The sequence below is a fragment of the Nilaparvata lugens genome, chromosome 7, assembly GCF_014356525.2.
Source record: "Nilaparvata lugens isolate BPH chromosome 7, ASM1435652v1, whole genome shotgun sequence".
Classification (NCBI taxonomy): domain Eukaryota; kingdom Metazoa; phylum Arthropoda; class Insecta; order Hemiptera; family Delphacidae; genus Nilaparvata; species Nilaparvata lugens.
The window spans coordinates 63,595,006-63,621,952 of record NC_052510.1 but is presented as its reverse complement, the minus strand read 5'-3'; the positions used below and the strand labels follow the sequence as shown (position 1 = coordinate 63,621,952).

The 26,947-nt window shown below is 36.0% G+C and overlaps 1 protein-coding gene across 1 annotated transcript; it reads right to left on the bottom strand.

Moving 5' to 3' along the window:
- LOC120352251 (probable serine/threonine-protein kinase clkA) lies at positions 1-11,599 on the bottom strand. Its single transcript, XM_039432021.1, has 4 exons — positions 11,561-11,599; positions 8,831-9,002; positions 5,265-5,488; positions 1-3,086 (listed from the first exon to the last, which is right to left on the bottom strand). The coding sequence occupies exons 1-4, from the start codon at positions 11,597-11,599 to the stop codon at positions 1,659-1,661; spliced, it is 1,863 nt and encodes a 620-aa protein (XP_039287955.1). The 3' UTR covers positions 1-1,658.
- Between the last annotated feature and the right edge of the window lie 15,348 nt (positions 11,600-26,947).

The window sequence follows — 26,947 nt, the reverse complement described above, 5'->3', positions numbered from 1 at the left end:
TCCATGTAAAATGAATTATTTATTACAAAATACAACAGATTTTTACATTCACTAAGAAACTAAGAATAGCTGATCAAGAAAATTTGAAGCATTAGTTGAGTCTTACCTTAGTATCTTTACACTATAGGAATGCTTTTCCAAGCAATATCATTACGCTTTATGTTGTAGGATTACGTTGCTCTATATTGAGAAAAAATCATTATGGTTATAATAGTAATACCAATCTTATTACTATCATACTAGTAGAGATACACTACTTATTGATATTCTCAATTTGAAGGGGAAATTGTATCAATTTCAGAGAATTTGAATGCAAAAATATTTATACTCTAGTCTGAGATACTATAGAAACTCATTGAAAATATTAAGAAACGTATAAAGAAAAATTTTACAAAAAGTTTCACTAGACATCTCCATTGGATGAAAAAGTACGAGTACCGTAGAAAATAGAATAATAATCATAATAATAATATCGAGTGACCTGGTTGGCTCAGGTCTGGTGTCAGAGTTTTCAGGTCGCACCTGATCAATCTCAGGGCCTCTGACATGACCTAACGACTGCTTTTTAGGCAGCCGTGACCGACGGCTTAACGTGTCCATCCGAAACACGGAAAATAGAACTTGCAGTATTCATAATTAGTTTATACTTGGAATTGAAAAGGATTCATTGACCGGAGAAACATTTAATTTCTTGAATTTATTCATAACATTCCCTCGCATACTATGTACAACTTCAAGACCCGAACGAGATTCTCAAGTTAGGCTATTGATTTCGATGTATTATCTATACACTAAGCAATGAAATTTCGATCGTATTCAAATTCATGATGATTATGTAACTAGCGTACCTTAGACTAATGAATAAATACAATACAGGAATTATTTGTTAAGATGAATAAATATGATTTAAATGACACAATGGAGAGATGATTTTTAATGAACCTTCCATGTGAACATGCTATTGGTGATAATAAAAACTCATTCGATTGATTTTTTTCCAAAAACATTAATCTATTGCAATGAGAAGAAGATAAATTTCACATCCATTGAATAATTTACAGCATACAATGTTTTATTTTTAGAGATGTATGGTCTATTTATATTCCCACTGCACTACACATACATTCAAGTATATTCATCAAAACTTGTATCATTTATACGATACAGTATATTTATTTTTATATAAATATAAATTTTTATTTTTATATTATAAAATATTTATTTTTATATACAGGAATATGTAGAGGCAAAACAGTAGAACTCATGTTATATCAAACGGAACTTATTCCTCTGTGAATGTTATAGTTATACCCTCAGAGAGATTGATTGATTGATTATATGCTTTCATTAGAGCGGAGTTAGGACTCTAGGTCCTCTTTCCAGAGAGAGAGATTGAGCGAGTGAGAGTGTGAGAGAGATATAGAGAGAGGGAGAGAAAGAGTGATTAGTGATTAGATGCATCCACTGTGCAGTATTCACCTCGCTTATGGCAGAACAAGTTATTTCAATTTATCAAATCAGGAAACTTTATCAATTTCAAATAATTCATCTCTCTCATGGAAAAACACGATATTTATCAATTATGTAATCGAGATACTTCATTAATTTTCTTAATTTAATCAAATACCAATAGAACAACCAATACATCGTTTTAAACCTCAAATTGTGTATTGATTATTTTGAAAGTTATTATTATTAGCTTCCCTGAATGTATTTGATGGTGGAACATATTGTGTATTTGGTGTAGGTTGATTAAAACTATTCACATTTGCCTGAAAACTATTTCCATTTTCTCTTTGTTCATTGTTGTAATAATTATTCTCATTATTATTATTTCTTTGTAATGCAACACTATCGTTCACAATATTTTTAAGACCCTGTTCATGAATTTCCCCTACACTAGCTCCCACTGGATTCGAATGAACTTTTTCTGAATATACCTGAGTTTTATCGGGGATTTTCTCTCCAGTATTCAAACTAGACTGTGTAGTAGACTGTTTCGAATTATTATTATCATGACGCCGTCTTCCAACCTTGTACTGTTTCCTATTCCTAGGTGGTTCATCCTGTCTATTTTGAAAATTATCTAGATTTTTACCCTCAATATAACTTCTAGCCGGATTTTTGCTATTACTATCTCCCGTATTATAATTAATCTCTCCACCTTTCTTATCCACATTTTGATTATTGTAAGTAGTATTTAAATTTTCATTGTTGTAACTACCAGCTTTGAAGTTCTCGTTGTTCAAATTTCCGTTATTATTAAAATTTCCTTGGTTCGAACCAGCAACATTGAGATCTCTAGTGTTGAAATTTGCATTACCATTATTAAAATTTCCACCGTAATTCAAATTCCCATTATTTGAGTTTGCATTGTTGTTGTAATTTCCAATGTTTACATTTTCATGGTTTAAATTACCGTTATTTGTATTTCCATTATTAAAATTTGCATTATTGAGCTCTCCATTATTCAAATTTGCATAATTGAGCTCTCCATTATTCAAATTTACATTATTATTCACATTCCCAGTGTTCAAGTTAGCAACATTGTTGTTGTTATTCTGATTATTATTACCATTATTCAAACCCTCATTATTCGTATTCACGTTACCTGTATTATTCACGTTATTTTCATCGATTTTCCGAGCATTTTCCGAGTTGGCATGTATCAAATCCCGTCCCGGAAAACCGGTTTCAGCGCCGTGAAAAATGTCGTTTTGCGGTACATAATAGTTCCCCGTGTAAACCTGTTGTGGGGTGTCCAGTTGGGTTTGAGGTAAACCCGGGTTAAGGAAACCTTGGTTTACATTGTAGTCTCCGGTTGGATTCTGACTGTAGATCAGCTGTCCGTCGTTGGAGAATGTCTGAGCGGCGTCGGAGAACGTCTGACGATCGTTGGGAAATGTCTGACGGTCGTTTGGTGTCGTTGCCGTGGCGTCTAGAAGCTGTTTGCTGAATAGATTCTCGGCGTTTTCGCAGGCGAAGTCGTACCACCAATCACAGACTAGATACTTTTGGTTGAAGACGCTACCGTTGGGACAAAGGAACGAGTGTTTGTGGCCTCCCACGTCACATATGTGGAATACCTGAAACCAGAGTAAACTACTATAATCTATAGAGAAAGAAAGATAGAAGATTAGAGGAAGAAAGAAACTAATGAAAGAAAGAAAGAATACTAGAGAAAGAGAGAAGACTGCAGGGAGAAAGAATCTAGAGAAAGAATGAAAGAAACTAGAGAAAGAAAGATCTTCTAGATAATGAAAGAAAGAAAGAATACTAGAGAGAGAGAGATACGAAGAAGACTAGAGAGAGAAAGAAACAAGACTAGAGAAAGAAAGAAACAAGACTAGAGAAAGAAAGAAACAAGAGTAGAGAAAGAAAGAAACAAGACTAGAGGAAGAAAGAAATAAGACTAGAGAATGGAAGAAAGAAAGAAGACTAGAGAAAGAAAGAAAACTAGTAGGAAAGAAGACTAGAGAAGGAGAGAAGACTAGAGAGAGAAAGATATAAGACTAGAAAATGGAAGAAAGAAAGAAGACTAGAGAAAGAAATAAAGAAGACTAGGGGGAGAAAAAACTAGAGAAAGGAAGAAAGAAGACTAGAGAAAGAAAGAAGACTAGAGAGAGAAAGAAAGGAAGAAGACTAGAGAGGGGAAGAAACAAGACTAGAGAAAGAAAGAAACAACACTAGAGACCGAAAGAAAGGAAGAAAACTAGAGACATGAAGAAACTAATGAAAAATAGAAATACATTCATGCTATATTCTGTGCTGAAACATAAATAATTCAGGATTTACTATTTTGAGAAATGTCTTAAAAGTACTTTGAAAAATTGAATGAAATACGGATGGTTTTCAGTTGATGGGTAGTTTTATCTATCTATTGGAATGAACTTCCAAGAATTTAGTAGTCATGTTTGTCAAAGAAAATTGTATTTTCACTTTTTGTGTAGTTGAGAAGTTGATATTGGCTTTAAACAGCTGGAGTCGGAAAATTGGCTTGTCGAAACGGGGCGCAGTCTAAGTCCATGTTCAAATTAAATACCGAAAAATTGAAAACAAAATAAAATAAAAGAGAAAAAATCGTAAAGTTTCATCTATTTTAAATTATCTAGAGATGTTCCTTTGAAGATTCATTTCGTCAAGGAAAAACGTTTCCAAATATAGAAATGAGAAAATAAAGATTACCTAAAAACGCCCAGTTTCGGAAAGCCAATTTTCTTACTCCATCTGTTTAAGGCTGTGCAAAGGCTAAAAATAAACATTCTACTCGTGATATTTTTCTAAGTTTTTCTATTTGTATATCATCAAGCTATTAAAATGAAAAAGTTTTCTTAGGAAAACATTTTTTTCCGATCATTAATTTTCAAGATATGAGCGCCTGAAGTTTGAATTTTTGGGACAGAACATTTCAAATTCCATGATCCATGAGATCGAGAGGATGTATTCTTCTTCATGGTATTGTTTATCTAGTAAGATAAAGCATTTCTTAAGATATCAATTTTTGAAAAGGTTATTTAATTTACCAGAAATAGCGAAAAATAACTCAAATAAAAGTTATTTTTAGTAAATTGAATAACTATTTTGAAAATTGAAATTTTAAGAAAATTTTTGTTTTACTACATCAACAATACCATGAAGAATCTATCCTCTGAATCTCATGAATTTATCTCTTACCGAATTTGAAATGTTCTGTCCCAGAAAATTTAAACTTTAGGCGCTTATATCTCAAAAAGTTATGATCAGAAAAAATGCTTTCTTGAGAAGACTTTTTCATTTTGATTGCTTGATGATATACAAACCGAAAAACTTGGAAAAATATCACGAGTAGAAAGTTTATTTTTAGCCTTTGAACAGCCTTAAAGTCTAGAACTTAGCTAAATCCCGAGTTAGGAAACCGGCTTTAGAGTGTGATCGAATTGAATGCGTTATGTGGAAGTACACATAATCTGCTTGAGCCGAAAAACAAAATCTGGGAAGTGCCATTGTGACTTGCATGTAGCTGCTCACACTGAACGCAACCAGCAAGTGCACGCGTTCAGTATGAGTGTTCATATTGCTCTTTCTAGATTTTGTTTCTCATCTGCACGCTTGGTCATGCATGACCAACCTTGCACTTCCACATATATACGCATTCAATGTGATCACACCCTCGATGATTCTATTGGGTAACTATGACGTATGACAAATTATGACAAATGAATTAAATTAATTAATTTGTTCAAATGAATGAATGAATCAATTGAATGAATATCTGAATGAATTACCTGACATCTAGCCTCCACATCAGCATAGTAAGCCGGCACAGGTTTGTCACGACATGAGAATGACGTCCGAGGTATCTCTTCGAAAACGGGATAATCCTGCTCGGGTGATCCGGGAATGGACTTTTCTGGATCCTCCTCCCCAGTGGCTCCATCTAGTTCCTCCGCGAGACTGCCTGCATACGGCCTGCCGCGGGGTCTCTCCGCTGGGTTTAGGTAATCCTCGTCTGTAATAAAATATAATATACTGTATATTATAATAAATATCAGGGGACCGAGCTTTGCTCTGGGGTGTAAAAGCATAGAAAATTTGTAACGAATTTTGTAAATTTGTTTTCGCCCCACTTGGATGTAATGAGCTGGTTTACGTGCGTCATATGGAGGCCGAAAGTGATTGTTTTCTGACCAGGCCGGTAAAATTTTTACGGCCCTAGGGCTGTAAAATAACCTTGAAGTCAGCTGATTCTGATTTGATGTGAACGTGTTTACAAAATAGTTTATGAAACGGAATCAGTTTTTGCTTCTAGAATTGAATAAAGTTTTTGCAATAAGATACTATCATTTTATTTGGATGAATGAAATACAAATGAGATATTTATTATAAACTATTCAAATTCAATTTTCAGAGTATAATAGAATCTAACCTCAAACCTCCTAGTAAAGCGTTTATCACGGAACATGGTGGATAAACGGAATCATTTTATGCTTCTAGAATTCAATAAAGTTTTCTGTAATAATATACTATCATTTTATTTAAATGAATAAAATACAGATAAGATATATATTATAAACTATTCAAATAATTCGATTTTCATAGAAGGATAGAACTTCTAACCTAAACTTCCATTGACATTCAGATCACATCAGATTGGCCGAATTTCAAGTGTGCTAAAACAGCTGATCAAAAACTTTTTCAAGTGTGATAAACCAGCTGATCAAAAACCTTTTCAAGTGTGATAAACCAGCTGATCAAAAACTTTTCATTATTTGTGTTTATCATTCAATAATTAAAACATTTATAATAATATCATCTTATTGTCATTTGGAAGAATAAAAAGTATAAACTCAACCTCTTACATAATTGAACATAATCTTTTAGGTTATTTAGACAAATCAGAATAAAAAATAAAAATACTTGGACAATTTCTTGATATTCAGATTATCTCAGATTTGCTAGAGCTATGACCTTCCACTTTTGCTTTCGGAAGTGCTTATAATAGACAATGAGAATAATTATTATTCTCATATATATATTGTTTATTTTTCTGTGTGGCGAAAAATTACGTTCTCACCATGGGCAAAAATGTTTTTCCGGCTCTCAATCTTTTCTAGTCCTCGGCCTACGGCCTCGGACTTGAAAACCGATTTCGAGCCAGAAAAGTCTCATTTTCGGCCCTAGGTGCGGAATATACTATTACAGATATATGAGGAGGTACAACAGGCTTATGCCCAAAACTGTCCCTTTTCAAATTCATACTACAGTGATCCGTGGTCTAGTGGATAGAGTGCTTGCTTAGCAGCATAGAGATCCCGGGTTCAAACCCTCTCATAGCCAAAAGATTTTTAACCAGATCACTCTCGTGTTATCGGATGGGCACGTAAAACTGTCGGTCCCGGCTGAAAAATGACAGTTGTAAGGCCCATTGACGGCTTAAATGATATATTCCGGCGAGGTGGGACCTTCCCGCACATGCACTCGTTCACTCATTTCCATTACGGTATCGACAGACGACATAATTTCCAGCTGTTTTTCCAAGGACGTATTTACCTTTTAGTGTCCTTCAGCGAGTTATCCGAGGGTTGGGACCTAGTGCAATCGAATTTTCATATCATAAACCTACTTTGTTCCAAATTTCGTGAGAATCGTTAGAGCCGTTTTCGAGATCCCGGCACATACAAATATATTAACATATAAACATATGAACAGAAATTGCTCGTTTAATAGTATAGGATATAATATTCTCACCTGTAATAGTAGTAAGAAACATAATTTTGGGAATATTCTTAGGCTCAACTCACACTTACACGACTCAGGTCGAGAAGAGACTCGACTCTAGTCGAGAGCCTGTGTTTCCAAATGGTGACAGTCGCAGAGACTAGAGTCGACTGGTCTGAGTGTAACCATTTGAAAACACATGCATGCTCTCGAATTGACTGGACTAATAGTATCATCCATAAAAACGTAGGGGCGATAAACGATGTTTAAAAACATCGATGTTCAAAAACATCGATGTTTACTGTTCGATGTTTTTCACTTATCGATGTTAGAATGAAAAACAACATCGATGTTTTGTCTTTCGATACCCATCCCTACTCTCGACTATAGTCGAGTATCTTCTCGTTCTCAGTCGCGTAAGTGTGAGTTGAGCCGAAGGTTTTTCAAATAACGCCTGTGTTCCGCCCAAGGTCGGCGGTTTTTGAGCGTTTTTCCTGCGTTTTCTAGGCCTCCTCAAGAACTAATTGACAGATCATGTTCAAATTTCATACAACAACGGTTTCCCAGCAAGGGTCTAGAAATGTTGTCTTGAGGAAGCTTCAGAATGACGCCAAAGATACGCTAAAGATAGGCGGTTTTACTGAGTTTAATTTAGTTTAGTTTATTTCTTCCTGTGAAAGGGGTATAAGGATTTGTCAATTTTTCACTGAAATTCAGTTTCCTAATTTAACGAGTAAACGAATCGTTAGAGTTGAAGTTGATTCTCTGGTGCCGGCAAAGTGATCGCAGAATTAGGAAATAGAATAGGAGCAATGCTTTACCAGCTTCCTCCTCAACTCCATTCTGAATCTCGTTTCCTAGCCTCCCTGGCCCTAGAGTTCCCTAGCATTTTTTCTGCGTTTTCTTATATTTTTCAAGAACTGAGAATTAAGAGAAAATGTTCAAATTTGGTACAGGAGTTCAACTAGGGTCTAGAAATTTGTCTCAAGAGGACTTCGAAATTACGCCAAGGATACGCACGATATCCATTCACAGCTTTTCCTAGCGTTCCCCAGCGTTTTCTCATATTTTTCTAAGAACTAATTGAGTAAAAATGTTTAAAGATTTCGTATAGAACTTCAGCTAGGGTGAAGACATTGTTTTCTCCAGAGGACTTCTTCTAGAAGACTTCTTGGATTTCTTAATTACATCACAATTGATATCTTCTCATTTTCTTCTCTTTCTTCTTCTTGCATTTTTTCCTGTTCTGGAAAGATATTTTTTATATTCTTTCCGAAAAATGGACATTGATATGTCCAAAGCTCCGCCAATTTATGTAGATGCATAACAATATAATTATCGATAGTTATTATATTACAAATTGCTTTTTCATATCATATATACAGTTCAATAATTATTTTCATAGTCTGTATTATGTAAATTCATCTATAATTTTGCTGTATTGTGAGCCATTGTATATAAGTGTACAAGCCAGTATATATTGTAATCTACATGAATAAAGTACTCAATCAAGCAATCAATCAATGTTCCATCGAAATGTTTAGAGAAGTAAAATCTAAAACTTTTGTAAATCACATACACAAAAATAGGAATAACTATTAGATAACTCTCTAGATAAAATTGAAGATCTCACCATTGGGTTGAGTCTCGTAATCAGGTCTTTCATTGTGGTGTTCTTCTTGTAGAGGGACTTGGTTGACAGCAGGTGCTGTAGGTTGTGAATATTCCCGACCAGCTTCAGGTGGATGTGAAAAATCAGTCGGTGCTTGTGGTATGTAAATGTTGGGTTGGTACTGGTCGTTCGGCTGTGAAACAAATCAACAAATAGAAATAATTATTATAATGAGTTATTAAATACAAATAAAAATCATTCAAATTATAAAGCAATTATGTATCAATACACAGGTGCAGCTCAGTAGTCCCTGTTGAGAAGTCTACTTTAATTTGGCTACTTGTCTTCACTTATCTAGAAGTCTACTTGGACTTTACTTTTTTTTTTGAGAAGGTATAAAGGTATTCAAAGGTGAAGGTATAAATGCTTTGGATTAGATATTCAGATTGGATTGCCTGTGAGATCAATTAATAATACACAGTTTTTTCATGTATTCCACCTTCAATTCCAATGGAGCTTCAAAAGGTACATGGTCCCCCAAGGTCACATCATCTTTTTGAAAAAAACTGGAAAGATCAATAAAGAATATGAAGACTCTGAAGAATGTACAATACAAAGCATGATATTATGATTATTGCAAAAAAAACCTGAAATTTTCAATAAGAAATAAGAGAAATGCTCAATTATGGAGAAATGATAGCTTAAGAAAACATCTCATTGTATAGAGCCTTCATGTTCCAAATTTGAGCTGATAGTCCTAGTAGTTATTTGTCGTAAAGCTATGTGACGCTGGTAGTCTATCATACTGTGCAGTTCTTTTTTACTCTCAGCCCAATAAAACTCCAATAACAGACAGTAGTCAACAGTAATCGGCTTAAGATTTGGAACATAAACTACCTATATACTATGGAATATCTTCTCATGCTATCTTCACTCTATGGTACAATCGAGAGCATATAATAATTATGATCTCAAACAAGTAGGAAGGCTAAAAATTGATTTCAATGTTCATTCAATTCAAGAGAGTTTACGTTCATTTGACATATTCTAGAACATAAAAACCCTTTGGTTCATACTGTGAAGAATGGATGTCAAGAATTTTCTATTATTCATTTTTGTTTCTTAAAGAAATATTGAAGTCCTAATATAATTATTATACATTTTTTCTATCGTCTACACCTAGCGGGAAGACGGTCAACCAATTGCCCAATACCCGTGGAAAAAACTGTATGAATTGCTCTCTCGTACAATACTTGTTTCATTATTGTAAGTGGAATAGTTTCTTTGTAATGAATTTTCGTAACCCCGAAGAACATTTTGAAACGCTCTGTATATTTTTTCCAACTTATTCCATGGTAAAAGACAATAACTAACTATTATTTTACTTCAGCTGTCTTTCTGAACTTATATTTGATTATAATGGACTTTGATTCAACGTCATCTCACTTTACTCAACGTATATAAGTAAAAGTTGAGAAGCCTAGTGAAAGAAGAAAGGCTAGTGGAGTCTACTTCAAGTCAAGGACAGTACTGTGCCAATCGATAGGATGTCTCTTCCCCAAGTTGTCTGTTTTCAGACGGTATCACACGATAGAAATCTAGACCTGCCTCAATAAAATCGAGAATCTATTGTTTAGAAGAAGGAGAGAAATAGCTGGGAGAAAGAGAAGAGAGAAAAAGGAATGAAATGAAAACATTCTTTATTAGGCAAAGACTTCACCCTTTTTTTGCACCACTTTATTTTTATTTTGTTCTAATGTTTATTGTTGTTGTTTGCATGTATTATTTTTTTAATCTGTACCAAACTTTGCAAATGTGTGTAAAAAAATAAAAATGAATTGAATTGAGTTGAAAGTACTACTTTCCTTAGTATAATATAAAGATATAGTAACTGTAATATTAAACAGTAACTGTGATGTAGGCAAGTTCAAAGTTTTTCCTACAGTTACGTTGAAAAGTGGCCATTGCTGCACTGATTACAGAACGCAAAGAATCACTTTTCCGCTCTAGTGCGGGAAAATTTTTCTGCACTCCAGATTTGCAACATGGCAACGCAAAATACTTAGTAGGTTATATGGAGCAACAGTAGCATGAATATTTGTAAATGAATGAATCATCAACATCAAACATGAAAAACAGATATGAGAGATTCATTGGAAACTGAATCAATCATCCATAATCAACATGAAGAATAATCAATGATGAACATTGAACATGAAGAACAATCAATCATAAACATTGAACATGAAGAACAATGAATCATGAACATTGAATATAGAGAGTCCATTTATTTAGAACATTTCCAACTATTTATTCTATTTATTAAAAATTATTGAAAAACTGGAAATCTAGAAATATTCACTCACAATTTGAGGCAGGTAACTATAGTATTGATACTATTTTAATAAAACATTGAAAAACTGGGAATCTAGAAATATATACTCACAATATTATCCAAGGTAGGAAATTATAGTATTAATACTATTTTTAAGAAACATTGAAAACTGGAAATCTAGAAATATTTACTCATAATTTAAGGCAGGAAACTATAGTATAGATACTATTTTTTCAAGAAACATTGAAAACTACAAATAAAAAAGCATTTACTCACAAAATTTGAGGTAACGTTATTCTACCATTAAATTAAAATTAACCCAGAAAAAATGAAGTCATGAAAATATTTACTCACAATTTGAGGCACCGTCCTTCCACCACCAAACTGTAGAACCAAAACCACCAGGAAAATGCCACCGGAAAGAACTTAGGACTAGATGGCCTCTCCTCAACCATTTTACCACGGTGAGGAGGCACCACTCACGCCGCCGAGTGAGGAAGAGCTAGTGAGGAGAAGGTGGAGTAAGTGAGTGAGTGAGGGACCTCCTCAGCAGCTCTAATGCCAGCGTGCATGTCTGCTCACGGCTATTTATCGACTAAATCCAATCACGGAATATCTGCTACCTCGGAGAATCGTGCTTTGCTCTATATTATAGTGAGCAGAGGATTCACTTTGAGAGGTCAGTATTTTTTTAATGGGTAGTAGAGATGCGCTATTATCTATATAGGAGACTGTGACTTTCAAGTTGATAACATCATAGATATAGAAGTAAAAGTTTAACAGTGGATATCTCCAGAGATATAGACTAGGAACCCTTTGGAATTGTATATCGATGTAGTGAACTCAGTATCGATATAAAACCTATGAAACCCTTTCGGATTGTATATCTATGTTTTTGGAGGAGGAGTCTTTCAGTTATATATGTTGTAGGAATAGATCATGTTGGTTTTTAGTCATGTGATACTTTCTGACTTCGGAGTTAGCCTTTCTGTATGTGTAACGAGTTTCTCGAGGATTTGAGGGAGAGAAGTTGTCTATTTTGACAGAAAAATGTTTAGGTTGCTATTTGACTTAGTCCAAGCATAGAAAAAATATATCAAAATAAGATATAATATGGTATAAGTCCTCCATGTTCCAAATTCCCAGCCTATGTTTTGTTGACTCAAGCCGATTACTGTCGACTACCGGTACTGTCAATGAATGGTGATCGCAATCAGAGCGCGAGCTTGCCACGTGTACCATTGCTGTCGGCGGGAGCTAGGCCAGTTCGTTGCGCGTGAACCAGAATCGCGCAACCTGCGATCATCCTGCGAACTGCTCGCGTTCCGTTTGTGTGTCGCGCAGCGCGTAAGTCTTAGCGCACCTTGAGGTGAGTAAGTATATTGAAGATAAATAATGCTATTTGAATAACCAGGAGGCTTATTTCTTATTAGTTGATTGCTAAAGGTGCGTACTGATATACGCTCCGCGAACATGAGCAATTCACTTCTAATCAGCTGACTATATCTGTTTTTTCATAGAAACGGTGAGATACAGATATAAAAAGCTTGGCATCAGCTGATTGAAAGTGAACTGCTCATGTTCGCAGCGCGTAAGTCTGTACGCACCTTAAGAGGTTCTTCGTATGTAGCTAATTTTCAACTATTTTCCATAGTTTACTCTGGAATAAACCCTTAAATTTGCTGTACCTTCTCCATCACTAACTATTTTCCATTTTCTTCTCCTTCTTCTTTCTTTCCTCCTCCTCATTCTCCTAGTCTACTTATCATTTCCCGTTTTCATCGTCATGCTCTACCTCCTCCCCTTCCTCCGACCATGTTTATCCTCATGAGGATGTTCAAACAGCTTTGCTGAACATTAAAACATTACAACTCAACGCACACAAAAAACCATGATTAATAAATGAATATTAGTAGTATCGAAAACTAATGAATCATATTAGCAGAATCATTAGGGAACAAATAAGTCTATGAGACTAAGATATGAGACTATGAGACTAAGAAAATAAGAAAACAATTAAGAACAACTCAACAAAACACATAGAATGATAAAAATATTATCATATAGTTCACTCGAACTAAGTAGTAAACTGAAACAAAGCTTGGAAATTTTAAGAACAGGTTTCACGTATTTTAATGTGTTTGTGTTTCGCATTGGACTACGATAAATTCTACATCAGAAATTTGTAAAATCCACCATTAATTTTCATAATATTACTAAGCTAATATAATATAATAAATAATATCGGGGCACCGAGCTTCGCTCGTTATTTATTTATTGACTTTAGATAAACAGAACACAATTCTTTAAAATGATTGGGGAAGTACTAACAGGCACAGCCCAAAACTGTTTTTCCCCGAATTTTGATTTAGGCCTATACACTAAATAGTCCAGAAAGTAGGTTATGTTCCATACACTGAATTCAGGGCAATTTGTCTGTTCAAACATTTGAAAACAAATATTCATAATTTAGACTATATACAAACCAAATTGAATAACAAAATAACACCCACTAATCACTTGAAATTGTCAAATGATGATCAACTTTGAAAATTATGATATACTTCAGTTTAGGTGGATTATAATGTCATGTCAACAAATCAGATTATGTTGATCAAATCGATTAAATTGTCTAGCTAGATAAAATTTCTCGCTGATTGATTACGATTACACACCTGGAAATAATTCTGTCTCTCTCCCACACAGGCACTCGCATCTTCTGTTATCGAGAGACGACGAAATTATCATCTGTTTCCCAAGAATGAATTATCCTTTTAATGTCGTTCAGCGAGTTTTCCAAAGAATGAGACCTAGTGCAATCGAATCTTTATATCATAAACCTACTATGTTCCAAATTTTGTGAGAATCGTTAGAGCAGTTTTCGAGATCCGTAAAACATAAATAACCAGATATATACAGAAATTGCTCGCTTAATACAATAGGTATAATAGGATAATAGCTAAGCGGCTGCGCTTAGCAGCTTAGTTAATAACTAAGTGTCTCTAGTGGTTTTCTAAACAAGTGAAGATGTTAACAAGATAAGTACCTGATGTACTTTATGGAGTGAATCTTACATCTTATGTGAGCTCCAATGTAACACGCTACCTCCATAAGTTATATTACATAGTTCTACACAAGAAATATGCATAATTTGCAAATATTGTGAACATGCAAAGTGTATGGGTTCTTCATCACCACTTGGCATGACCTCAGAAATAATCATGCCACATGGGAGAAGCACTCAACGTCTGAGAATGAACGTTTGAAACGCTTGATTGCACTCTTTTGCATAATAATGACATATAGTTTCGAGTTATAATATAATACAAGTATCTGATAATTTCCTAAATAATTTAGGAAAATACTGAATAATTATTATGCAATTATGTATTACCATCTTGTGTAGAATGGAGATAAAAAAGTTTATGAAGGAATAGGAAGATTGAAAAAGCAAAGGTAAGTAAGAGAGAAATTAGTGAGGATTGAAATTTATATCAGGCAACCATAAGTCAGACAGACAAACCGACAAACAAGGAGACAAAGTTATCCATCACAAAAAATTAAATTACAAAGTAAAGTCCCGATATACTCAAACACATTATCAAAGAATAACAATCAAATTAAAATCTCTATGGAGATGATGAGGTTCACGTTATAATGGTAGTATACTGGATTAACATTTGTGTTGCTATCCTTGTCTGTCATTTGACAAAGCAGATAGCGCTATGCTTTTCTAGCTCCGCAACGTTGCCTAATCGTTTTTCAACAATACGCTTAATTAACAAGAAATTCAATTTTAATTATGAAATATCATTTTTTAATCGTCAAGAATAGTATATTTCGCACCTAGAGCAGAAAATGAGATTTTTCCAGCTCGAAATCGGTTTACAAGCGCTCAGAAAAGATTGAGAGCCGGAAAAAACATTTTTGCCCATGGTGTGAACGATATTTTTCGCCACACTACAGGTATTGTTGACAAAAACAATAAAGAATACAAAATAAAGAATACTCGTTATCATACCTATCTCTTGATTTTAGTGGTAGAAGATTTGCAGTCAGGATTTCGAATATTCATTTAAAATTTCACTTGGAATATCACGGGCGTTGTCATCTTCAAGCATCTTTGAAAATTCGGAATGCGCTAATCAACAATATATAATTGAATAAAAATGGTTGCAAAGCGAATGCTGAATTAGTTTGATTCGAAATTCGAACTGAAATCATGGCGACTCTTGATGAAGAAAGTGGACACTCGCCCGATCTAGTGGATGACTTATTAACTATGAACTTCCAAGTGGCTGGAGAGAGCACACTTTCTGGCCTAGACCAGAAAAGGAACCTGTTTCTTTACGTCAGACGAGAGTCGTCTGCAAACAAGGTCTTTCAGATCTACATAGGGACTGGAAAACAGCTGCTTTCTGTGCAGTGTGGCGAAAATGTATTTTTCCTACAGATACCTTGAAAAGTGACAATTTCTGCACTGATTGCAGGCCGCAAAGAATCACTTTTCCGCACTAGTGCGCAAAGTGTGTACTTTGCATACTCCAGATTTGCAGCATGACAACGCAAAATAGTTAGAAGGTTGTATGGAGCACCAGTGCAGGAAAATCAAAATTAAGTTGGTAATACTCATAGTGAGGCCCACGTTATAATGAATGGCAGTGGAGAACAGCATTGCCTTGCCATTATGTGCCTTCATTATAGTCATTTCAATGCTTACATAACATAAACCCCCTTCAAGCAGTCACATAAATTTTCAATTGAATTACTAATCATTATAATTCAATTTTAATTAAATTAAGGTTTTTATTAATAATAAAATTACACAGAAAAACATTTGATGGATTTCAGTGAATTTTACCTATAATTACCCACTTTTCATATTCAATAGTAACTGTAGGAAAAATTTAATGTGAAATACGTGCGCAAAGTTTGTTTGCTGCACTCAAGAAACCATTCCGCCCGAGCCGTAGGCTCGGGCGTAAACGTTTCTTTTGGTGCAGCAAACTGTCACTTTGCGCACTAGTTGCACAAATAACTATTTCTCCACCTCCTGTCTAAAGTGCTTACTTTACTCACTGGAACATAATACTGAAGAGTCACTTTTTCGCTCTCGGTAGGGAAAAAATGTATTTTTTGTGTACCCACAGTAATCCCTGCTTGTTCGTAAGAGGCGACTAAAAGGGACCTTCCCCTTTCCAAGCCCTTCTTCCTATGACCTTCTTCTTCTTCGACATGCTTGGATCTTTCATTTCTAGAATGGCACCTTCCTATTGACTCAGCTTTGTACCATTCTCTTGCAGTGCGCGGCTAAAGGGGTAGGGGGGCATCTTGCTTCGGTAAGGTGTCATTCTGTTATCCTGTGGCCGCGTGCTGCTCTTTTTCTATATCCTGTCCTCCCTACCTTGGGAAAATTCTTCTTTCTCATTTTATTGTTTTTCTCTATAATGTCACTTCTACCTCCCACCAAGTGCCAACAGCTTCGGGTGGATGAGCGGGTGGAAGGAGGGCACCCTATTGCCCTTGGGATATGAAAGTGTCCCAGAAGGCGGAAGAACCAAATTGGTCAATGGCATTGGGATGTGGAAGGCCAGGAGATGACCACTGCATTAAAGATCCATTGCGATAATTCTCAGAAGCAGCCAAATTATCATGTTGAGTCCATCTGTAACTAAATATTCCGGAGGTAAAATAGTCCCCCGTTTGGATCTCCGGGTGGGGACAGCTTCAAATGGGTTCATCAAGCAAAAGAGAACTTTAAGAGTTGCTACTTGGAATGTAAGATCATTGGGTGTGTGTGGTAAAATAGAGAATGTGAAACTGGAAATGAAGTGACTGAATGTCAATGTCCTTGGAATGAGTGAAATTAAATGGAAGGATGAGGGTGACTTTTGGAGCGGAGACTACAGGATTATTTTCTCAGGTGACAAACGCAGTACAACTGGAGTGGGGATAGTTTTGGATAAGAAGTGGGGAGGAAGAGTGACAAGTTATATGCTGTTCAGTGATAGAATAATTTTGATCAAGTTGGAGAGTGCAGGGGAACATATAGCTATCATGCAACTATATATGCCAACATCTGGATATAGTGATGAGGACTTAGAGGAGGTATATGAACAGATTGAAGAGGTACTAAACTATGTGAAAGATAATGAGACTTTAATTATTCTTGGTGATTGGAATGCTGTGGTTGGAGAGGGAAGAGATGGTGAAGTGATCGGTGAGTATGGATTGGGCAATAGAAATGAACGCGGCCAGAGGCTTGTAGACTTCTGTGTGGAGAAGAACTTTGTTATCGCTAACACAATCTTCAAACAGCCCCTTAGACGCCGGTACACATGGACCCAGCCAGGAGACATAGCACGATATCAAATAGACTATATAATTTTGAGGAAAAAGCATAAACGGTACATCCAGCAATGTAAGACGTATCCTGGTGCAGATATCTGTAGTGATCACAACATAGTTATAATGGATTACAATTTGCAAGGTAGAAAGGATTCATTCAGAAGGAAACCAACCAACAGCAAATGGGATATTGGGAAACTGAAAATAGAGGAAAATGTTAATGAATACAATTACAGAATCAAACAGGTCTTAAGGAATGAGATAGAGAATCCAGGACTGGGCACACAGCATCTCTGGGGAAATTTAAAAAATGCTATTTTGACCTCTGCAGGAGAAATAGTAGGCAAGCAGAAGGAGCAGCCACTTAAGCCTTGGGTAAGTGATGGAACCATAGCGCTAATTGAAAAGAGAAGGCAACACAAAAATGACAAAAATAGAAGTGAGTATAATAAATTGCGAAATCTTGTGAACAGAAGTGCCAGAAATGATAAACAGGTATGGTTAGGGGAACGATGCGATGAAATTGAGAATCAGTTTGTTAGAGGAAATGTAGAAAAATCGTATAGCCTAATAAGAAAGATGTTTGGTAAGCACTCTGTGAAAAGTAACATTATCAAGTCAACAGATATGAAAATGCTGATGGACAATGATGAGGTTGCAGATAGATGGAAGCAATATGTAGAAAATCTTTACAGTAATTCAAATGCCTTGGAAGAACTAGAGGAAGAAGTAGATGTACCTCATGATGAGCTGGGACCACCAGTCACTTATCCAGAAATTGAGAAAGCCTTACATGAGCTGAAATCAAGGAAAGCATATGGCTCAGATAATATACCGGCAGAACTATTACAAGCACTGGATGAAGATATTAGGTACTTGTTATTTGTCCTCATAAATTCAATCTATAACACTGGAGAAATCCCAGATGATTTTAAAGAGAGTCTGATGGTGCTGTTACCAAAGAAGAACAAGGCAATAAGATGCGAAGAATATAGAACATTAAGTATCCTAGCACATGCCTCGAAGTTACTTACGAATATTATATTGAGGAGAATTGAGGGGAAAATTGATGCAAATCTCGCGGATGATCAATTCGGCTTCAGAAAGAACAAGGGCACAAGAGAAGCAATATTGTGTATCAGAAATATTGTGGAGAAAAGTTTTCAGGTGAACAAGCAGGTATACATTGCTTTTGTAGATCTGCTTAAGGCATTCGATAGGGTGAATTGGAATGTACTTATGAAAGTATTAAAGGACATCAAAATAGATTATAGAGATAGAAGGATCATTCGAGAGTTGTACAAGGATCAAACAGCATTATTAAGGATAGGTGAGCAGCAGAGAGAGGCTGCTATAAGGAGAGGAGTGCGTCAAGGCTGTAGTTTGTCACCATTGTTATTCAACATTTATATAGAGCAAGCTATTAATGAATGCAAGGAGTGCTGTAGTGGCATCAAGGTAAATGGAGTTCGGATTCAGATGCTTCGTTTTGCAGACGATATAGCTATAATAGCGGATAATAAAATAAGTTTAGAAAGAGCTCTAACCACCTTGCATGAGATTCTACGAAATAAATATGATATGGAGATAAATAAGATAAAGACAGAAGTAATGGTCTGCTCAAAAGTCACAGAAAATGTATCCACTAAATTAGATAATCACGCCCTGAAGCAAGTAAAAATGTTCAAATATCTTGGAAGCATTATATCAGAAGATGGGAAAGATAGACTGGATATAAAGCGCCGAATCAGAGAAGCTAAGGGTATGTTTATTAGTAAAAGGCAGCTTCTTTCCTCAAATAGTCTAACCTTGGAATAAGAAAGAGACTAATAAAGAGTTGCATTTGGAGTATAGCTCTTTATGGGTCTGAAACGTGGACTATTGGTAAGGCTGAGGAAAAGACTCTGAATGCTTTTGAAGTGTGGTGTTGGAGGCGTATGCTCAAAATAAAATGGACAGACAGAGTTACGAATGAGGAGGTATTCCAGAGGGCGGCAGAAAAAAGATCTCTTCTGAATTTTCTCAAGGCCAGACGACATTCTTGGATTGGACATATAATAAGACACGACGCATTTACGTCAAGTATTCTGGAAGGTACAGTTGATGGACAAAGGGGTCGTGGGAGACCCCGGCTACAGTACTTAAGACAAATGACGAAGGATCTGGGTGCTATGAGCTATGAACAATGGAAGAGAGTAGCAATGGACAGATTTAGATGGAAGGCTGCCAACCAATCAAACGATTGAGCTGTAAGAAGAAGAAGAGGGAAAAAAAGGAAAACTCCCTAGAGCGTAAAGGTAACTCCATTTAAATAACATGAGAAGCATCTCTATTTTAAAAACGTACAGTTGAAACAGGGAACTTCATCATAGCTGTAGTTGTGGCGGCCATTGTTGTTGCAAGTTTGGCCGACAGATAGCGCTGTCAGCGGAGAACTGTGATTATAAGCAGCTGGCTTTCTGTTTACTTTTTAGATTATGTTAGTAGCTTAGATTAGACAGTTCAAGGAAGAATTTTTGCGCAATCCGCGAGAAATAAGGAAAAAATTTTGCGCAAATCCCCCTCCCCCCTCCCCCCTCCCCCCTCCCCCTCTGCGCATGCGCAAACTCCCCCTCTCCTCCCCCTTTCCTCCCCCTCTCCTCCCCCTTTCCTCCCCCTCTCCTCCCCCTCTCCTCCCCCTCTCCTCCCCCTCTCCCTCTCCTTCTCCCTCTCCCTCTCCCTCTCCCTCTCCTTCTCCTTCTCCCTCCTCCCTCTCCCTCTCCCTCTCCCTCTCCTTCTCCCTCTCCTTCTCCCTCTCCCTCTCCCTTTCCCTCACCCCTCTCCCAGTGAGGACGAGGGGGAGGAAGAGAGACAGTGAGGGAAAAAATAATTTCCCTTTTTGGAGGAAAAATTCCCTACTGTCAAATTAAAGTGAATCCATCTTTCTACTGTCAAATTAAAGTGAATCCGGTTTGCTTTCCACCCGACAGTTAAGAAAAATTTCACAAATTTTCTATGTGCTGTACAAACCTGGGGGCGTTGCTTTTTTAAGTGTGCTCTCCGAGAATATCTATAGTAAATTTAGTACGAACAAGCATTCCAAAAATATTCATTGGATGTTTATACTTTACCTTGCAAATCATTTATATTAATTGAGGGAACGGTGAGCTGTACAAAACCAGCAGCGCCTGCGATTACAGTAGCAGGAGAGGCAACTCAACCGGCTGGTGCGCCCATTGCGGCAGACTATAAATTAAGCAGTAACATAGTGGGCAACCTTTTTGATGAAATACGATACGAATTAGCAGGTCAACAAATTCCAAATCAAGATTAATTGGTTTAACTTCTACAATTAAAGCTATTCTTGTGAAGAACGCATCTGATAAAAACACATATCATTTAGCTGGTTTTGATAGAGCAGGATATGAGCTAACAGATAATAAATTCACTTTCTGTGTGCCGTTGAAATTAATCCTTCCATTTTTTGAAGATTTTCAAAGAATAATTTTAAACTTGAAACAAGAGCTTGTATTATTGAGGTCGCCCTCAGACCTCAATTGCGTCGAGTCTGCAACCGGTACAGAGGTTAGTGTAAAAATTACTAAGCTCCAATGGCGGATGCCCTACATTACTTTAGAAGATCATGTGCGATTGAAATTTTTGAGACTGCTCGATGCCGACACTCCACTGAAATTAAGTTTCCGCCATTGGGAAATTTGTGAATTACCAAATTTGCAAAATTCACTTGTTCATTCTTGGTCAGTACGCACAACATCGAATTTTGATACTCCAAAATATGTTATAATTGCATTTCAAACTGATCGAAAGAATAAAATTAAAAAATCAATATCTAATTTTGACAGCTGTAATATTTACAATGTTAAAGTATATTTGAATAGTGAGTATTATCCATACGAAAATCTGCTAGGTAAGAAGGAGGTTTTATACCGCATGTTCCTGGATTTCGCACCCTCGTATTATAATCATTCAATCAATAGCGAACTTGGAACAGAAATCGATTTTAAAACGTTTTGTGAATCAACACCGCTGATTGTTGTAGATTGTTCACACCAACCAAGTCATTTGAAATCATCGACAGATGTTCGTATTGAAATGGAATTTAATAGTGCAGTACCTGCAAATACTTCCGCGTATGTGTTTTAATTAGCGATCGTGTGATGGAGTACACGCCACTCACGAGCATGGTGAAAGAAGTTCAGTAATTTGTTGATAGAGTGCATCACTGCAGGTTATATAAGGTGTGTACTGCACCAAATGTAAGCCATTATCAGTTTTACCTTTGAACAGGAATCATGTCCTATTCTTTGTGTTCTGATATTTTGGTGGACAAGCCACAAACTCGCTCTATCCAGTGTGATCTTGATTCTGATATTTTGGACAAAGCTCAGTCGTCGCTACTTTACGATATTGAATCAACAAATTTCTATTATGAACCAAGGAGAAGCAGTACACCAATCCAGAAGTCAGGAGAGGAGGAGGGGAGGGGCGCCAGAGGTGGAGGAACAGAAACGTGAAGAGGAACAGAAAGGAGTGCAAAAGCAGACACCTACGAAAATTGCTACGGTTGATCTTCACTGGTTAAGCAAACTTGTAATCAAATTATTGTGAAAGAACTTGCTATTGTCGATGAGAGCAATAATTATGTTGTATTTCATTTCAAATCACCATTTCCAAAGATGGAATTGACTACAAAATTGTTTAACGACGTAACATGGCTGGAACGTAACTATCATAAAATAAAATGGAGCGATGGAGATTTGGAATGGAATGAGACAATTATCCGTGAATACCTCGCAGGTTATGAAAAAATTTTTACAAAAGGAACTGAGAAAGCAAAGTTTTTGAGAAGATTGCATTCTAACGTACAATGCATACCGGAGGACTTTCTCAAGCCCGATTTCAGCTTTTTCACCACTTCGTGGTGTTATGATGCATGTAAGATACATAAGTATAGACCCGATGGAAGGTGTGCTTTATTCTCTGCCCAACATTATAATTCTCTGCTGTTTAAAAATATGTATCAAACAATAATTTCTTGTGCGAGAATACTCGTATGAAAAGTATGAAATTGGCGCCTATGTATACGAATGCTCAGAAAAGAAACTTTGCACGTTATGGATTCTTCTACAACGGAAAGGAATTACAGTGTGTTTATTGCTCGCATGCACTGAGACTGCATAAAGCTCGCACATGTTGTCTGTCTACAGACAAAGAAAGACCGTTTAATTACTCTATAATAGTGCCAGCCTACACATAGTTTTACTACTCGACAACGATGGATCCGGCAAAGTGGTTAGCTGCTGACAACGAATTGGAAGTGAGGTTAAAAAACTGCATAGACTGGTATGATGAGTGTGAAAGTGCAATTCAGAAATCATCTAGTGAAAATTATAGTTTGGCGAAACAATTAAAGGCTATTTTTCTAAGCACAGTTAATTTGAACGATATAAAAGACTATTTGTGCTATTACCGTCCATACAATTTGTCTGTAGATAAATTGATTAAAATTGAAGATGAAGTTATGATGTATTGTTGTAGTGAAATTTTTTAATTCAGATATTTCCTCGAACATTTTGGTTTAGTATCAGTGTAGACTTGATTGAGTGAGCACGCGAGAAACGCCCCCTCAGACACAACTGTTACAGCTTGAGCTTATCAAGAGATACGCCCCCTCAGAGTCAACTCTGTTACAGCTAAGTGCACATTATTGTTCATAACATAATCGAGGTCATGCAGTGTTTTAGCTTTGCTAAATTCAAAAAATTATCTCGCCTCTTGATGTCAATTTCATTCAATGAATTTGATTCTATTGCAAAAATATTAATTTTCAACAGGATTCCAAGGCGATGATTTACCGTTAACAAAAACAGAAATGTACATTTTCCAATTTTATCTGAGATTTTCGAATTATTGAACATACTAGATACAGGTCATCTACATTATTGTAGTGCAAATGATTTCTCAACTATTGTTACAAATACCGATGAACTTTGGAAATGCTTGTATGACATTGCAGATAAAAAATGTAAAAGATCAACTTAGATCATTCTGTTAAGACATCAATAGAGCTGATACCCCAAGTGATATAGGTCTGAGGATATCTATAGCCATTTTTGGAATGCTTGTTCGTACTAAATTTACTATAGATATTCTCGGAGAGCACACTTAAAAAGCAACGCCTGCGGTTTGTACAGCACATAGAAAATTTGTGAAATTTTTCTTAACTGTCGGGTGGAAAGCAAACCAATCACTTTTTACAGTATAAAGATGGATTCACTTTAATTTGTCAGTAGAAAAGGGAAAAAGGGAAATTATTTTTTCACTCATCTAGCATTCACTTTAATTTTACAGTATAAAGATGTATTCATATAGGTAAGAAATCACCTTACTTTACTTTCAGCGATGCAATTTCAGCGACCCCCACTCCTCCTCCCCCTATCACGTGACCTTGGCTATACCCATCACTGCTCTTAGCCTGGATGATGTCACATTGGATTACAACCTTCTCTGCACTCACATTTTCGACTATTTACAATACCTTAACTTAAATACAAAATACAACTCTTTCCTTATGTCTACTGGGGTTATGCTTTAGAACATCTAGCTTAATTCTAATTTTATAATTCAAATCAATGTTAGAGCTCTCAAATTCTTCTTCTAACCAATAGTTAGACACATACAATTCTTCTAGGCTCTCAAACTGTAAAATATACCGTATCTTGTTTCTATTGTACACTTCTTTTATTGCAATAATGACTAATTCTGTTCCTTCTGGTAATTCTTCTAATCTTTTGCACTGTCCTACTTTTACTTTCCCTTTAATTTCCAGCATTGTGATGTTATTATACTGCTCCACTTCTGTCTGTGTGAATGGGGTGTCTTCCAAGTTTTTCCAAACATCTGACAAAAATTTTAGATTTTGTATTTTTGGAAATGTGTTACCATTATAGCTTGTCATGCCATTGGTGGTAATTCCACAAATAATTTCTTCCCTTGGTAGACAAATAATTTCTTTTTGCTCGTTGTATGGGATTACAAAATAACCCACTTTCTTAAGGTCTTCTATTGCGTTGTATGCATTTAGAAAAACATTTTTGTGATATCCTTTTACAATGTACACATTTTTCGAACCTTCCTTTTCTCCTAAAACACCTACATATGGAAATTTTCCCTTAATATTTACAGAAAATGCAGTCACATTATAAACCCCACTAGGCTCAAAATTCCTCCAATGTGAATAAAAATATGGCTCAAGTTCCTCTCTCAAATTTTCTATTTCTTCCTCAAATTCTATAAGTTGTTTGTACTGCTCCTTTATGCTCTCTGTAGCCTCTAAAAACTCAATTTTCCTCCGTTTTAGATCAATTTCATCCAGTTCTAGCTTACGCTTCTTGCTGATAGCACTGAGATAGGAGACAAGGGCTGTATCTCTTAACAGGGTATGGAGAAGCTTACAAGTTATGTTTGCTCGTTTTCTTAAGACTTGTGGTATCAAGTTACCTGTTGCTACAAGACCCAACTCATCTAGGTCAACAACTTTGGATATGGTAGAGAAAACTGTGGTTGACTTGGAGAAATAAGTCTCTCCACTCTTAATATAACACTTTTGTATAAAACTAATATTGTCCTTGTTGTCTGCATCCTCGAAAATTTCCACATAATTAATAGGTAGTAGATTAAAGCTAAATGCAGAGATTACATAGGATATTATTTTATTTCGTTGTTGTGGATTGGTAGGCAGATTTAATTGTACTCCAGTCAATTTCTGGTATTGCTATTTCCCCAGTAACATATTGTAGAGATTGTTAAAAACCAAACAACAGCTATTCTTCAAATTGTTTGTTAGTTTAGTCCACATTTTAGCTAAGGATACAGAAAATATAGGAGCATTTTGGAAATAAGTCTTACTGTCATTTAAGAGTGACAAGCAATCTTGAATAGGGTCGAATTGATTAGAGCTATAGTTATTTCTAATGCTGTAGTTATAAATTGTTGCTTCCAAACGTGTAATACCATGCATTTTAGCCAAGTCAGAGGTAAAGGTTTCACATAATCTTGTATCTGGACAGGCAATAAAGTCTACAATATGGTTACCTAACTGCTTATTTACACCAGGGCTCGTCATTTGACAAATAAACTTATTATAAATTTTTACTCTCACATTATTATTAACCCAAGTCAAGCAATCAATTCCAACAGTTCCATCATTATTCACAATTACATTATAGTCTTCTTTATATTCTCCTTGGAAACAAAAACAATGATTCGTAGTTAGAAAATCACACATTCCACTCTTGTTAAATATTCCAGCAAAGTCCTGTGTTATGTCCAAGTCCAGAAGATAGAAATGTTCCTTCCTTAGCTGCTCCAATATTGTTGGTAATTCCTCCATTAATGTAGCAATGGGGACATCGGCAAGCTCTACTTTGTATGGTATCCCCACTGGATTGTAGTACTTCTGCTGCACTTCTCTATAGTTGTCCTCCCCAGCAGTTGTAGAATCTTCTTTGACATATCGCTTCCACTGTCCAATAAGTATGGTAACTTTGCTTTAACTCCATGCTTAGCTGACACCATATTAGAGAATTTTCCTCTCAAGTATAAGTTGAATGATCCACACATCTCCTTCTTTAGAATAAATCGTCTTTTATTCAGTTCTTGACATCCTCCAAACCACAGATTTTCACAAGCATAATATTGTCACAAAAAGGTTCTGTTATAGGCACAAGATTTGATTCATCCTGCACTAACAGTTCTTCTCATCAGTGTAATCAATTTTCCCAATGTCTGTAATAAGGTTGTCATTGCATAGATTTTCTGTCAACACCCACAAACCAAACCGCTCATTGGTAGGCTTTATTTTATTACCACAAAGCTGAGACACACTAAACACTTTGGAAGAAGCCATGTTCACTGTTTCGCTGCTACTATCAAACTGAGCGAATGTCAAATATTCTGGAGTATTTATAGGGATACAGCTAAGGAGAAGGATACTGCGCATGCGCAATGAGATAACTAGATTTTGTGTGAAGGGTGTGTCTTCCAAGTTTTTCCAAACATCCGACAGAAATTTTAGATTTTGTATTCTAGGAGATGTATGTCCATTGTAGCTTGTCATAGCATTGAGTGTAATTACACAAATGTTCTCCCTCCTTCTCCGCATTCCTCTCTCATTTTTCTTTCCTGCTAAACAAGTGGAGGAGGAGGACAAAGGAGGAGGACAAAGGAGGAGAACGGAGGACAATTTTTGTCCTCGGAGGGGAGGAGGAGGAGAACAGAGTACAAAGGAGGAGGAAGGAGGACATAGCAAATCAAAGGTTAGTTAGTTATTTGATTGGTGTGTGATCATGTGACAGGGGTAGGAGGAGTGGGGGTCGCTGAAATTGCATCGCTGAAAGTAAAGTAAGGTGATTTCTTACCTATATGATGACTTGCAACTGAGTAATGTACCACAG